Genomic DNA, 13335 nt, shown 5'->3' on the forward strand with positions numbered 1-13335 from the left:
AAACTCACATGGAAACCGCATATAGAATATATCCGTAAAAAGTTAACATCACTTACTGGTGCAGTACGTAGCATTGCACGATGCTTCCCAAGGCAAGTGCACTTCACTATTTATAATTCTATGGTCAAGTCTCACTTAGATTATTTAATTGAAGTTTGGGGAACTGCGTCAAAGACTAATTTACAACCGCTACAGATTGCACAAAATAAAATTATTAAATCACTGTTCCGATATAATTTCTTAACACCATCCGCAAAAATTTACCAAGATACCGAAATCATGAATATTTCTCAACTCTATAAGTATAAAACGTGCGTTCTTATTAGGAAAATTCTGTCTAAAGAGATACATTCCCAAGTGACATTTACAAAAACATTCCAAATACAAAAAAGGATAACTCGACAAGCAAATAATATTTATATAAAAACACCTAGAACTAATTACGGAAAAAAGAATATCATGTTTGAAGGGGCGAAACTTTACAACAGCCTCCCCAAAGACATTAAAGAAATCAAAAGCTTAAATACTATTAAAAAAATATTAAAAGAAAACATTTAAAAATATAATATTTAAAAATATAAATAAAAAATTGTTACAGTTTAGAAATAAGTAGATGAATAATTGTTGCTGCAGTGTAGTCAAAGCTTTATAATATTTACAAATTGCGAATGACGGTCTGCGCATGCGCATCGCGCCGCTCGATCGCGTAATTCACTAAAGTTCTTGTATTATTGTATTCAGAATTGTGTCTTTAGTTGATATTCATTAGTGTAGTGTAGGTAACTTATTTATGAATGTTCTTTAGATTATAATTTGTATAGTTATTTCTTTTTAAGTGTTTCATCTAGTGTGTGTTTACTGTTTTTTTTTCCACTTTACTTACTCTGTTAATATTTATAGTTAAAGAAGAAAAAAATAATCGATATATTTTAGATATTGTTATATTCTCACGGCTCGCATATTATATTATATTATATTATATAGTAATTAGAATATATTTTCTCTATAAGTGAATATTGTAATATTCTTCTGAGAAATAAAGTTCTTAAATCGTAAATCGTAAGTATAGATTACAAATACCGTTACACAGGAGTGCAGCTTTCCGGGGTAGTTTCAAGTTTACAGCCACTAAATGTTGGAATAACTTGCCAACTCCTCTCTGTTACCTGAAAACAACTTCGAGTTTCAAATTAAAATATAAGACTCTTTTATTTCAGAAACAATTAAGCAATCAATAACCCATAAGTATTAGAAAAACAGTAACTTCAATTTATAATACATAAAGTAGCATTACTTGAAACACCCTGGATCTTTACAAATTGAAATTATAATATTTTTTCCCATGCAAACATATTGTACAAACTGACTATTATTATTTAAAATTATTCTGAAAATATTGGATAATCAATTAATATTACCTTTTGGTTATGGCCAAATAACGTGTCTATTGCCAATTTATTTTTTCTTTCTTCTTATTCATTTTATACCCTGTGTCCGCGAAGTTTACATTTTTCAACAATAAACTATGACTGTAGTTGTGTTATAAAAATTTATTTTGCTAATATAGTTATAAAATTTTGCTTTTAGTGTAGAAATATGTATTTAAATTGTAATTGAAGATGTAGGAAGTATTTGTATACCGCAGTCGCTGTCCGTGCTGCGTAACACGGTGCCTACTGAAAATCAGTGTTGAGTCTCTGAAGGCTCGACGTATACTGAGTGGGCCTCCGATTGGCAATACTAAAATGATTGCACTGCTCTTCAATCTAATTGTTTTATTTATATTAATTTTACTAGGTCTGTTTTAATTATTTTTAGTGGTTTTTATAGTTTAAGTTCATAATTTTGTTAACTTATAATTTTAATTTAATATTTTATGTTAAAATTACTTGTTTGTTAAAGTTATTATATTATAAACTATGACCTATTTTAGCAGTGTAATTATGTTGCCAATAAAGTTTATTATTATTATAAAATCATATTTCACAAAGTAAGTGAAGAATTAATATGCCAAAGTTGTTCGTGGCTCAATTCATTTCCTTTTTGTTAAAATCACACAATCTACAGTTTCCTTCGTTGGCAACCATAAATCAAAATCACTAGAGATGAACTAAAAGTCGGTTTGTAGCTAATACAGAGTTGAAACATAGCTTAGACAATTTGTAATGGTGATTGATTACATTTCTCACAGCTATATCTAAAGACTTGACAAACAATGAAGTCAAGCTCTAAAGGTTGATGCATCCAATATACGATAATTTATATTAAAACAGTTTATTCTATATTACTTTTTATGAAATTATCGGTCAGACGGTAAAATCGGTCCAGACGTTAGGAGGAGATCACTAACACACGTCGGAGAATTACATGTCGACTGTACTGAGAATCTAAACCAATCTTAAATCCACTGGAACACTCTAAAAAATTCATCAAAATCGGTCCAGCCATTTAGGAGGTAGTTCAATTGTGAATCTAAACCAACCTCAAATCCACTTGAACATACACAGAAAATTTTATTCAAATCGGTTCAGCTGTTTAGAAGGAGTTCACTGTCAACAGACGTACAGAAGAATTATTTATATAAAGATAAACACAATCCGTAATAAATTGGATGCAGCACCTTACAAAATAATTTGTTATGTATATTATAGCTATTGTAAAATACTCTAATTGATTAAAAAGAGTGGCCGTTGAGTTTCTTGTATGGTCTTCTCACGAGGTCGACCTTTCCCGAACAGTAAATTCAGTAATTTAAAAGAAATATTTATAGTAATTAGCGACTATTCAAAAGCGCTTAACTTAAGCCAAATTGATAAAGTTTATTTGACATTGGCTTAGTAGGTTGTTTGCTAGAGAGAGAGAGTGAGAGAGATTATGTGCTTTTGAAATGCTAAATTATTTAATAATTCGAAATCCCGAATACACCATTATTAACTTCGCGTAAACCCATTCTATTAACCCTCTTTAAAGGGGTCTAAAATGGTTAGCTACTTACCTACATAATGAACCTGTGTCATACTTTCGAGCGATAAAATCCCTACTAATATTATAAATGTGAATGTAAGTTTGTTTGTTACGCTTTTATGCCTACACAATGATGACACAATGAACCGATTTTGATGATATCAGTATATAGATAGACTAGAGCTTGGGGAAGGACATAGGCTTCCTTTTATCGCGAAAATAAGACTTGGAGGGGTTGAAATAGAGGATGGGAGTTTGTATGCATGTTCGCTTACTTTTAATTTTACTAGGTATTTTTTTGGAATATCTGGACATATCATTTGTTTATATTGTGCGGGAAATATTCGTTATGAGAGAATATTACACTCAGAGAGAATAGATTAGCCTAATAAAAAATTGCGTGCGTACAAGGTACACATGTCAGAATTGAAACCTGCATTGTTCCTGAACCTCTTAACTAGATATGAAGTCCTAGTACGTTTTGCTAGGATGACACATGATTTCAACCGCTATGAAAGACATTACTATCACCACTAATATATATATGTTCTTCTGGTGTTTATGTAGTAATACTTCGTGCGCATGACGTCAGAATATATTAAAGTGTACGTGCGTCATACATTAAACAATCTCTATTTCAATTCTAATTCTCTTGTACTACTACAGAATAGTTCTGTTCTGTTTCAGCGGGTGTAATGGCATGTATTTGGAGGAGTTAATTACGTTCCAATATGCATCAGAACCTTTTCTGATGTGTCTCTTTTACTGCTGATAATGCTATACAAATGATTTGAGTTTTCTTTAGTGTTAATTCCGCCAATATTTGTCTTTAAATAATTCGACACGTGTTTCGCCTCTACACGAGGCATCCCCAGGACGTTGTCTCGCCGAAATCTGCCACGAGTCTCGTGTTATTTTAATTAATACTAACGAAAACTCAAATCATTTGTATAATTATGGAATTCCGCAAAGTAACGCCTACTTCAATAAATTTGCTGATAATGCGTCATTTGATCTCGATATATAAGTCTTTTTCCCAATGAATTTTACTGACGAAACCATCTTAAACTAACTTGAAAGCAGTGCGATATCTCGTTTCAGCCTGTGTTCTTTAATCTCATATAAATTAAAATTGAAATTCAAATATTTTTATTCAAAAGGATTTAAAATTACTTATTGAACGTCGAAAACTACCACCCATTCGAAATTGAGTGTCTCAGACCTGAAAAGAACGGGCACAGGAAACTCAGCGAGCTTATTTTAATTTAGTTAAAATATATGTAGAATCAATAAAATTTGTGATTTAAACTATGCTATCATTAAGAAAATTATTTATGTTATAGTTGTTAACGCCTGTAACAGCTGAGAGGAGGAGACGGCGGGGGAGAGGGGAAGCGACCAGTTTTTAGAACCTGCGCCGACATACGCGAGAGAGACCGCCATCGCCCGGCCGTAATGAGAGACGTCCTTGTTTAGCATTATATTTAATCTATACCTAATAATCTTGTTAATATAAATCTAGAAGTTTGTTTTGTTTTAATTATAAACAAAAAGTGGCGACCGTGACAGGACGGAGTACTCTAAAAGATAATATTCTTTTAATAAGCATTACGCTGCCGGCGACTTAAAAAGTGCCACGTGGTTGACACGACGAACAAGACGTTGGAACTTGGAACATCGATGAGAATTAGATCTACGTTTGATTTTGGATAATTTGAGATTACTGCTATTGGAGCCTGATGAACCAGTGGAGATCCAGAGGTCTAATCCGAGGAAAGTAAGCCTGTTCCATACTTAAAGCTGTTCCAAAGCATTCCTTTGTTCCACTCATATATCGCATTTAGTTTGTGTGCAGTAGCCGTTATGTTATTCATTTAATTTAGCGATTTTAAATAGTACTCAAGCGTTAGATATTTAATAATTTATATATCTAATCAAGCTTACATTGAGGCTATAAATGTTAAAGCTTTAAATTGCATGCAAACGATAAGCATCATATCAGCTATCTACCTATTGCCTATATTGTATTTGATTTTAATAATTCTGCCAGTTTTCTTATAAATTAATTTACTGTATCGCTGCCAGTTAGCGGCTTATTTGCTACGCTTCTTATACATCACTCTATTTCTTTATTTCTCTTTATTTAGCAAATCATTTCATTTTGCCTAATTTGTTCCGTATATAGCTTACATTTATAGCTAGTTTCTTGCATAACAAGGTCATAATTAACCCTTTTAAAAATAAATTTGTTCAACACAATATAAAACGTTTTGTCAACTTATTCCAGCGTTCGAAAGATCGAGTTGTTTGGTGTTTCTGTATAATCCGCTGTGCTGTAAGGCGCTGTGTGCGAATACCCGTTGCCGTTGGACTTTAGACTCCGGCACAACAATACATCACGGAGCATCTAACCGTCGGAGCGGCGTAGCGGCGACTGGATTTGAAGTGATCTGTTTATCTCCTTGTACTCGTCAGGTTTGAGTGCGCTGCATTAATCGTTCTACTTTATTTACATGGTTTGCGCTTAGAATTCCTTAATAAATTCGTACATTGTCTATTTATATTTGAAATATTTATGATAATTTGTACCACAAAATGACTGAATCTAAAGCCGATAGTCAAGGAAAGGTTGATTTATCTAATTTAATAAAACAAAGAGGAATAATTAAAGGAAGATTAACAAATTTTTCGACTTACCTATTTACCTTACAAAGTTTAAAAGAAATATCTTTAGTAAAATATAAAGAAATAGAATTAAAATTAAACAAATGTCAGACATTACTTAATGATTATGAAGTTATACAAGATAAAATTGATTTATTACATACTGATACAGAGGAACAAATAAAAGAAAGAGATATGATTGAGAATCAATTTTTAAGTTTGATATCTACTTGTCAGGATCTTTTAGATAAACGCCCAAATGAAAATCAAAGGTTAGGGAACCAGGGGTCTGATTTTAGTAGTTGCCATTCCTTTTCGACTAATTCTATTAAGCTACCTACAATAAAGTTACCGACTTTTGATGGAAATTATTTGTTTTGGATGGAATTTAGGGACACATTTGAATCGGTTATACATAGCAATGAAGGGATTCCGCCGATAAATAAATTTCATTACTTGCGTTCATGTTTAGAAGGGAGCGCATCTGTTGTCATAAAGTCGATAGAATTTAGTGCTAAAAATTATAAGATTGCATGGGATCTCTTATGTGAAAGATTTGGAAACAAAAATATTTTAATGAACAATCATTTAAAGGCGTTGTTCAGTATTGAACCATTGCGAACGGAATCATTTAAAGCGTTGCGGTTTGTTATCGATCATGTGTCTAAGCATTTACGTGCTCTTGAATCGCTTGGCCAGCCTATTGATCAATGGGATGCCCTTATAATATACATGGTGTCCGTAAAATTGGACATACACACGAGTAGAAAATGGGAGGAGTACAAGGGTAATCTAAACGAGTTACCTTCGTTGAGTGAATTTTTTTCATTCCTGCGTAGTCGTGCTGACGTGCTGGAAACTTCCTATAGTACTAACCGGTCTGAGAAGGTGATAGATAAACCAAAGTCTATCACTCAGTCTAGAAGTTTTGTAGTGTCACATGATAAAAAGGATAACAAAAGAGGTTGTATTGTGTGTAACGATGAACATCCTTTACATGCATGCTCTAAGTTTAAAAATATGAGTATCGATGATCGTTACAATGAAGTTACTAAATTAAAATTATGTAAAAATTGTCTGCGCAGTGGTCACAACGCATATCAATGCCAGCTCAAAGGACTGTGTCTCACATGCAAAAAGAAACATAATACACTAATACATAAACCAACCCTGTCGTATGCAGAACTTCAACCCACGACTTCGTCTTCCCTACCCGTGTCTCTTACGCTGTCTTCATCAGCCGGCCAAGTGTTACTGTGTACAGCTGTAGTAGAATTAATTGTAAACGACAATAGTTATCAAGCTCGCGCTCTTCTAGATATGGGCAGTCAGTCTTCATTCGTTACCGAAAATTTAAAGAAAAATCTAGGGTTGTCTATTGATGATTCTAGTTCGGTTAACGTTTATGGAATTAATAATGTGGGCTGTAGGATTTATAAAAAATGTGAAATCAAAGTTAAATCAAGAGTTATGTCTTTTGAGATAAATGTCAAATGTTTGGTAGTGCCACAAATAACTGGTATTTTACCAAACTCAGTGATTAACACTGAATTAATAAATATACCTAACAATATTCAATTAGCTGACCCTAAATATTTCTCACCGGCTGATATAGACATACTGTTGGGTGCGGATGTATATTGGGAGATAGTCGGATCGAATATAATTAAACTCGGTTCGAATAAACCGGTGCTTCAAGAGTCTAAGCTCGGATGGCTTGTAGGTGGTCCCTTAGCAACAAGTCAGTCAATCTCATGTAAAGTTCATTGCAATTTTTCTCAGGAAATAAAGGATTCATTAGAAAGATTTTGGAACATTGATGACTTACCACAAACAAAAACATATTCTGTTGAAGAGCAGCTTTGTGAAGATGATTTTAAAAAGAATGTTTGTCGTCTGCCAAATGGCAGATTTTCTGTTCACATGCCTTTAAAGGAAGAACCAGAGAAAGCACTCGGTGATTCCTATTATATTGCTAAAAAATGCTTGGAAAGCCTAGAAAGAAAATTTATTAAACAACCAAGTTTAAAGGAAAAGTATAAAGAATTTATCAATGAATATGCTGATTTAGGACATCTAACTAAAATCAATCGACCAGAGTTTGGATACTTTATGCCACATCATGCTGTAATCCGCGAGAAATCTGAAACCACTAAATTAAGGGTGGTGTTCAACGCTTCGTCTAAAACTCATACAGGGAAATCACTCAATGATATTCTTATGGTCGGCCCAGTTGTGCAAAGTGACCTAATATCTATATTGCTTCGTTTTCGTGAGCATAAATATGTTCTAACAGGCGACATCGAGAAAATGTTCAGGCAAACCGAAATCACACCGTCGCAGCGTCATCTTCAGCTCATTTTGTGGCGTGAAGATTGTAATCAGCCTATTGATATTTTGCGTCTAAATACAGTAACCTATGGTACTGCGTCTGCGCCCTTTCTCAGTTCTCGGTGTCTCCTACAATTAGCTAATGAATGTGACGATGAATCTATTGCTCGTATAATCAAAAGCGATTTCTACGCTGATGATCTTAATACAGGCGCAGATACCGTAGAGCGCCTGCAACACATTTACAAAAATGTTGTCGAAGTTCTTGACTCAGCGTGTTTACCTATAAGAAAATTTCGTACTAACTGTCCTCAATTATTTCATAATGAAACTGATTCGGGAAAACCCATGGATTTTTATAAAGATTCCAGTGTCTTGGGTCTGAATTGGTCACCTACAGCGGATCAATTACAATTTTCAACAGATCTGACTCCATCCCCTCAGATCACCAAAAGAACTGTCATATCCACGACATGTAAGGTTTTTGATCCATTAGGGTTGCTATGTCCTTGTGTTATTATAGCAAAAATTATTTTACAGGAATTGTGGTCTTCCAAGTTAGATTGGGATGATCCCGTTCCTTTGAACTTTTGCAAAAATTGGTCAAGTCTTTTAAAAGAATTTTTACACCTGTCAAACATTAAGATCCCGCGACGGGTTCTGTCTGAAAACCCGAGATCTCTAGAGCTGCATTGTTTTGTAGATGCCTCCCAACAAGCCTACGCGGCTTGTGTGTACGTACGTTCTCAAAATCAGGACAGAAGTATCACGGTTAGGCTGCTATGCGCAAAGGCAAGAGTTGCTCCTCTACACTCTACCACCATTCCTCGGCTGGAATTATGTGGTGCTCTGTTAGGGTCTCGCTTATGCTTTAAGGTTTTACAGTCATGGCGGGGTAACTTTAGCCAAAAATATCTATGGACGGATTCAACAATTGTTTTAGCTTGGTTGAAGACCCAAACTAAGGATCTCAAGGTATTTGTGTGTAATCGGGTAAATGAAATTAATAAACTTACCAGCGGATTTATATTTCGGCATGTACCCACAGATAAAAACCCGGCAGACCTGGCGTCTCGCAGCGTAAGTCCCAGTCAGCTCGAAGCTTCTGCCCTCTGGTGGGAAGGGCCGTCGTTCCTACGGAATGATGAATCCTACTGGCCGAAAACCGCTCATACTCACATTCCTATACACTTACCCGAGGTAAAAGACATAATTAAATGCCACGTCTCAGCTAACGATGCTCTAAAATTTGACAAATATTCTAACCTTAACAGAATGAAGAGGATTTATGGCTACGTATTACGTTTTTTATCAAATTGTAAAAATAAAAATAATAAAATAATTGGTCCTTTAGATGCTAATGAATTGAATCAATCTTTACAATTATTAATTAAATGTAGTCAACAGGAATGTTTCAATGAAGAGATAAAATTAATTTCAAATAATAAAGCTCTCAATCGTAAGTCTAAATTAATAACACTAAATTGCTTTATCGACTCACACGGCTTGCTAAGAATTGGGGGTCGTATTCAAAACTCTGAATTTGAATACGATAAAAAACACCCGTTGATTTTGGATTCAAAGCATCATTTCACTAAATTACTATTTAAAAACGAACACGAAAAGTTGTTTCATGCCGGTCCTCAGCATCTACTTGCCTCTATAAGAGAGAGTTTCTGGCCCATCGGTGGTCGACATCTGGCACGTAGTACGACGAAGCAGTGCATGATTTGTTTTCGTTTGCGTGGACAAACATTGCAACCTATAATGGGCAACTTACCTGCTGAAAGAACCTACTCTTCGTTTCCATTCTATTCGTGTGGGGTGGATTTTGCCGGACCATTTATGATTTCCAGTCGAAAAGGAAAGGGCAACCGCATTTCTAAATGTTATTTGTGTTTATTTATATGTTTAGCATCAAAAGCACTTCACCTGGAAGTAGTTAGTGACTTAAGCACGGAGTCATTCATTTTGTCATTGCGAAGGTTCGTTTCTAGAAGAGGCAAACCATATTCAATATTTTGTGATAATGGCAGCAATTTTAAGGGTGCAAACAATGAGATAAGTAGATTACTTAAATCTAGTCGTGAGCATTTAACCAATTTTGCCTCTAATGAAGGATTTAGATTCATATTTAGTCCCGCTTATTCTCCACATTTTGGAGGTATTTGGGAGGCTGGCGTGAAGTCAGCAAAGCATCATTTGCGTCGTGTCGCTGGCAATGCTTCTCTCACTTTTGAGGAACTAGCGACGCTGTTCACACAGATTGAAGCGATATTGAATTCTCGCCCTTTAACCCCTCTTTCTGCTGATCCTACAGATCCTACTCCATTAACCCCTGGGCATTTCTTAATTGGAAGACCTATGAGCGCGGTGCCTACGCTTCCTATCACGGCAAAGCACCCCAACCGGTTCCAGCTCATTGAGCAATTAAGGCAACACTTTTGGCAGAGGTGGCGCCGGGAGTTTATAGCAGAGCTTCAACAGCGAACTAAGTGGAGAACTAAGACAAAGGAGCTTCAGATTGGAGACTTAGTATTACTTAAAGAAGATAATATTCCTCCACTTCAATGGCGTCTAGCACGCATCGCTAAATTATACCCTGGATCGGATGGAGTAAGCAGAGTCGCAGATGTCCTTACTACAAAGGGCACAATAAAAAGAGCTATCCACAAGATGTGTGTAATTCCTGCCAAAGATGATGTTAAAACAAACTAGGTACTCGGACGCTGTACTGGGCCACATTCAATCCTATTGAAAGCAGTACTTTCAAGGCCCGGAGGATGTTAACGCCTGTAACAGCTGAGAGGAGGAGACGGCGGGGGAGAGGGGAAGCGACCAGTTTTTAGAACCTGCGCCGACATACGCGAGAGAGACCGCCATCGCCCGGCCGTAATGAGAGACGTCCTTGTTTAGCATTATATTTAATCTATACCTAATAATCTTGTTAATATAAATCTAGAAGTTTAAGTTTTGTTTTAATTATAAACAAAAAGAATATTAAAAGAATATTATCTTTTAGAGTACTCCGTCCTGTCACGGTCGCCACTTTTTGTTTATAATTAAAACAAAACAAACTTCTAGATTTATATTAACAAGATTATTAGGTATAGATTAAATATAATGCTAAACAAGGACGTCTCTCATTACGGCCGGGCGATGGCGGTCTCTCTCGCGTATGTCGGCGCAGGTTCTAAAAACTGGTCGCTTCCCCTCTCCCCCGCCGTCTCCTCCTCTCAGCTGTTACAGGCGTTAACAATAGTAACCTTTACCACAGAAACGTGTTTAATAAGTATTTTGAATTCGGTACCACATTTGTTTTGTACAATTTCTGGGATCATGAAAAAGCCTATATATCGCCACATTAAAGATCTAATTCGACTTAACCGAGTAGTAGGCATAACAAATTTATGTTTGTTCTTCGTGTTAGCATTATGACTGTCGCAGTTTCTAGCAAATTCGTTAATGTGCTTATAAACCTAAAGCAAAATCGAAAAACGATTGATTATAATATTCACATAATGTACTGCTATCAAAAACTCTCACGTTGAATTATTGATAACAAATAAAGAGGTTGACTGTAAAATGAATAGGTACTGTAGATCAAGTTTCGATGGAATAATGGATAGTGTATAACAACATTTCAACTTGAGTTAAAACGATGAATATTAAAGACAGCATTGCCTTAGTTCTACTATTGTTAGATAGAGAAATAAGTTTTGGCCATTGATCGGAATATCTAATGTTAATAAGTTCCAGTTTCGTAATACCTTCGTATTCTAGATTTTCTAATCTTCATCTTCAATGAAAGGAACTTTATTCTGAAAGTAATTTTAACTTTACATTTTATGATAGTAATAACAAAAGAATATTACGATAAGATCTTCAATAATGTTTTAAAGTTCTGTTATAATTTAATGAATAACTTATTTCTTTATCTTCTATTAATATATAATGAAAATGGTCTTTGTTTGAGGCTCTTTCACGCCTAAACACTGATCGTATCGACATAAAACTACCGCCATTCGATGCGAAATTTATCCTATATGGTTTATGGCTACTTATTTTAGGCTAGTAATATATGAAAAAGGAAATTTGAAAAGAAAAACACACTTTAATAGGCTGTCGTTTCAGGTCAACGGTTCGTTCTTTTGATGAATCAAATAAATGAAATGATCATGACAAATATAAAATGTTAACTTTCGTAACATAATCAAAATATTAATTTAGTCGCACTCTAAGAAACTTGCACGTTAATCAGAATTTTCAAATCGTTTCTCTTTAAACTGTACATGTTCATTATTACTTATTTACTTATACATTGACCACAATAACCCTCTTATTCATAATGGAACGCTAACTTTAAACAGCCGCTAAGGAGTGTTTTTTCTCATTCTGACTTAGGTCAATAGAAGTACACAGAGTGAGAATTAGCAATGCTTTAAGTTAGCAGACTATTATGAATAAGGCGGTAAAAGTTTTGCACTTCTAGCTAATCGGAACTATTTGAATTTCGTATGATATATTTTTTGAAACGTTGTAACCTTTCAAAATTTTAGTAATAAAAAAATAATTGGCGGGAAATCATTTATCAATTGTTTTTTATCACACATCAAAGTTCTACGTACGCAACGAAAATGTAGTTAAGTCGTAAAGATTTTAGAGCAATGATTTTTTATGATTTTGAATGTTCTCTCTGTCCGCAAAATTGAGCCGCTCGTCGTCAAAATGCTTTTGGGAGAGAAGCACCATGCTTGAGCACCGTGAGGCGATGGTTTGCTGAATTTGAGACATTGGGATTATTTACATGACGAATTTCGTGAAGGGCAGCCTTCAACCGCCGTTAACGAAAATAATGTGGCTACTGTTAAGCGGCTAATTGAAGAAAACTCGCGGATTACCTATGAGACAATTTGAGGACTATTGGGGATTGGTATGTCCAAAATTGAGAATCAGAAAGAAGAAGAAAATTGGAAGTGGTATTCTACACAAATTTACCCAGGGTGTTAAAATAAGTTCGCCATAGACGACCAAAACGCCGCATTCTCCTACATCATGACAACTTAATCCTGCACATAGCCCCGACCTAGCACCCTGTGATTTCTGTATTTTCCACAAAAATCAAAGATTTGATGAGTGGTTTCATTTTTACCAATTCCGAAGAGGCAGTGATAGCGTTCAATCAGCACGTAGAAAACATGCCTTTAGATCGGTGGTCCTCCTATTTAAAAAAAATGGTTCGATAGCATGAAAAAATGTTTAAGATGTACAGGAGAGTATTTTGGATAATAATAATATAAACAATAAACATAATATTTTGTTAGTGTGACCTACGTTTTTAATTATTACTTATTTACTTATCGACTATTATTCAAT

The 13335-nt window shown here is 34.9% G+C and overlaps 1 protein-coding gene across 1 annotated transcript; it reads left to right on the top strand.

Annotated features, from left to right (window-relative positions):
• The first annotated feature begins 7612 nt into the window (after nt 1-7612).
• Nucleotides 7613-10929, top strand: LOC126965695 (uncharacterized). Its single transcript, XM_050809431.1, has 2 exons — nt 7613-9159; nt 10280-10929. Exons 1-2 carry the CDS (start codon nt 7741-7743, stop codon nt 10292-10294), a joined length of 1434 nt encoding a protein of 477 aa, XP_050665388.1. The 5' UTR covers nt 7613-7740; the 3' UTR covers nt 10295-10929.
• Nucleotides 10930-13335: the final 2406 nt, after the last annotated feature.

This window comes from Leptidea sinapis, chromosome 8 (assembly GCF_905404315.1).
Source record: "Leptidea sinapis chromosome 8, ilLepSina1.1, whole genome shotgun sequence".
Taxonomy (NCBI): Eukaryota; Metazoa; Arthropoda; class Insecta; order Lepidoptera; family Pieridae; genus Leptidea; species Leptidea sinapis.

Bases quoted from the DNA above. Each gene is read 5' to 3' on its own strand.
- LOC126965695 (XM_050809431.1), top strand. From the start codon at position 7,741: ATGCCACATCATGCTGTAATCCGCGAGAAATCTGAAACCACTAAATTA.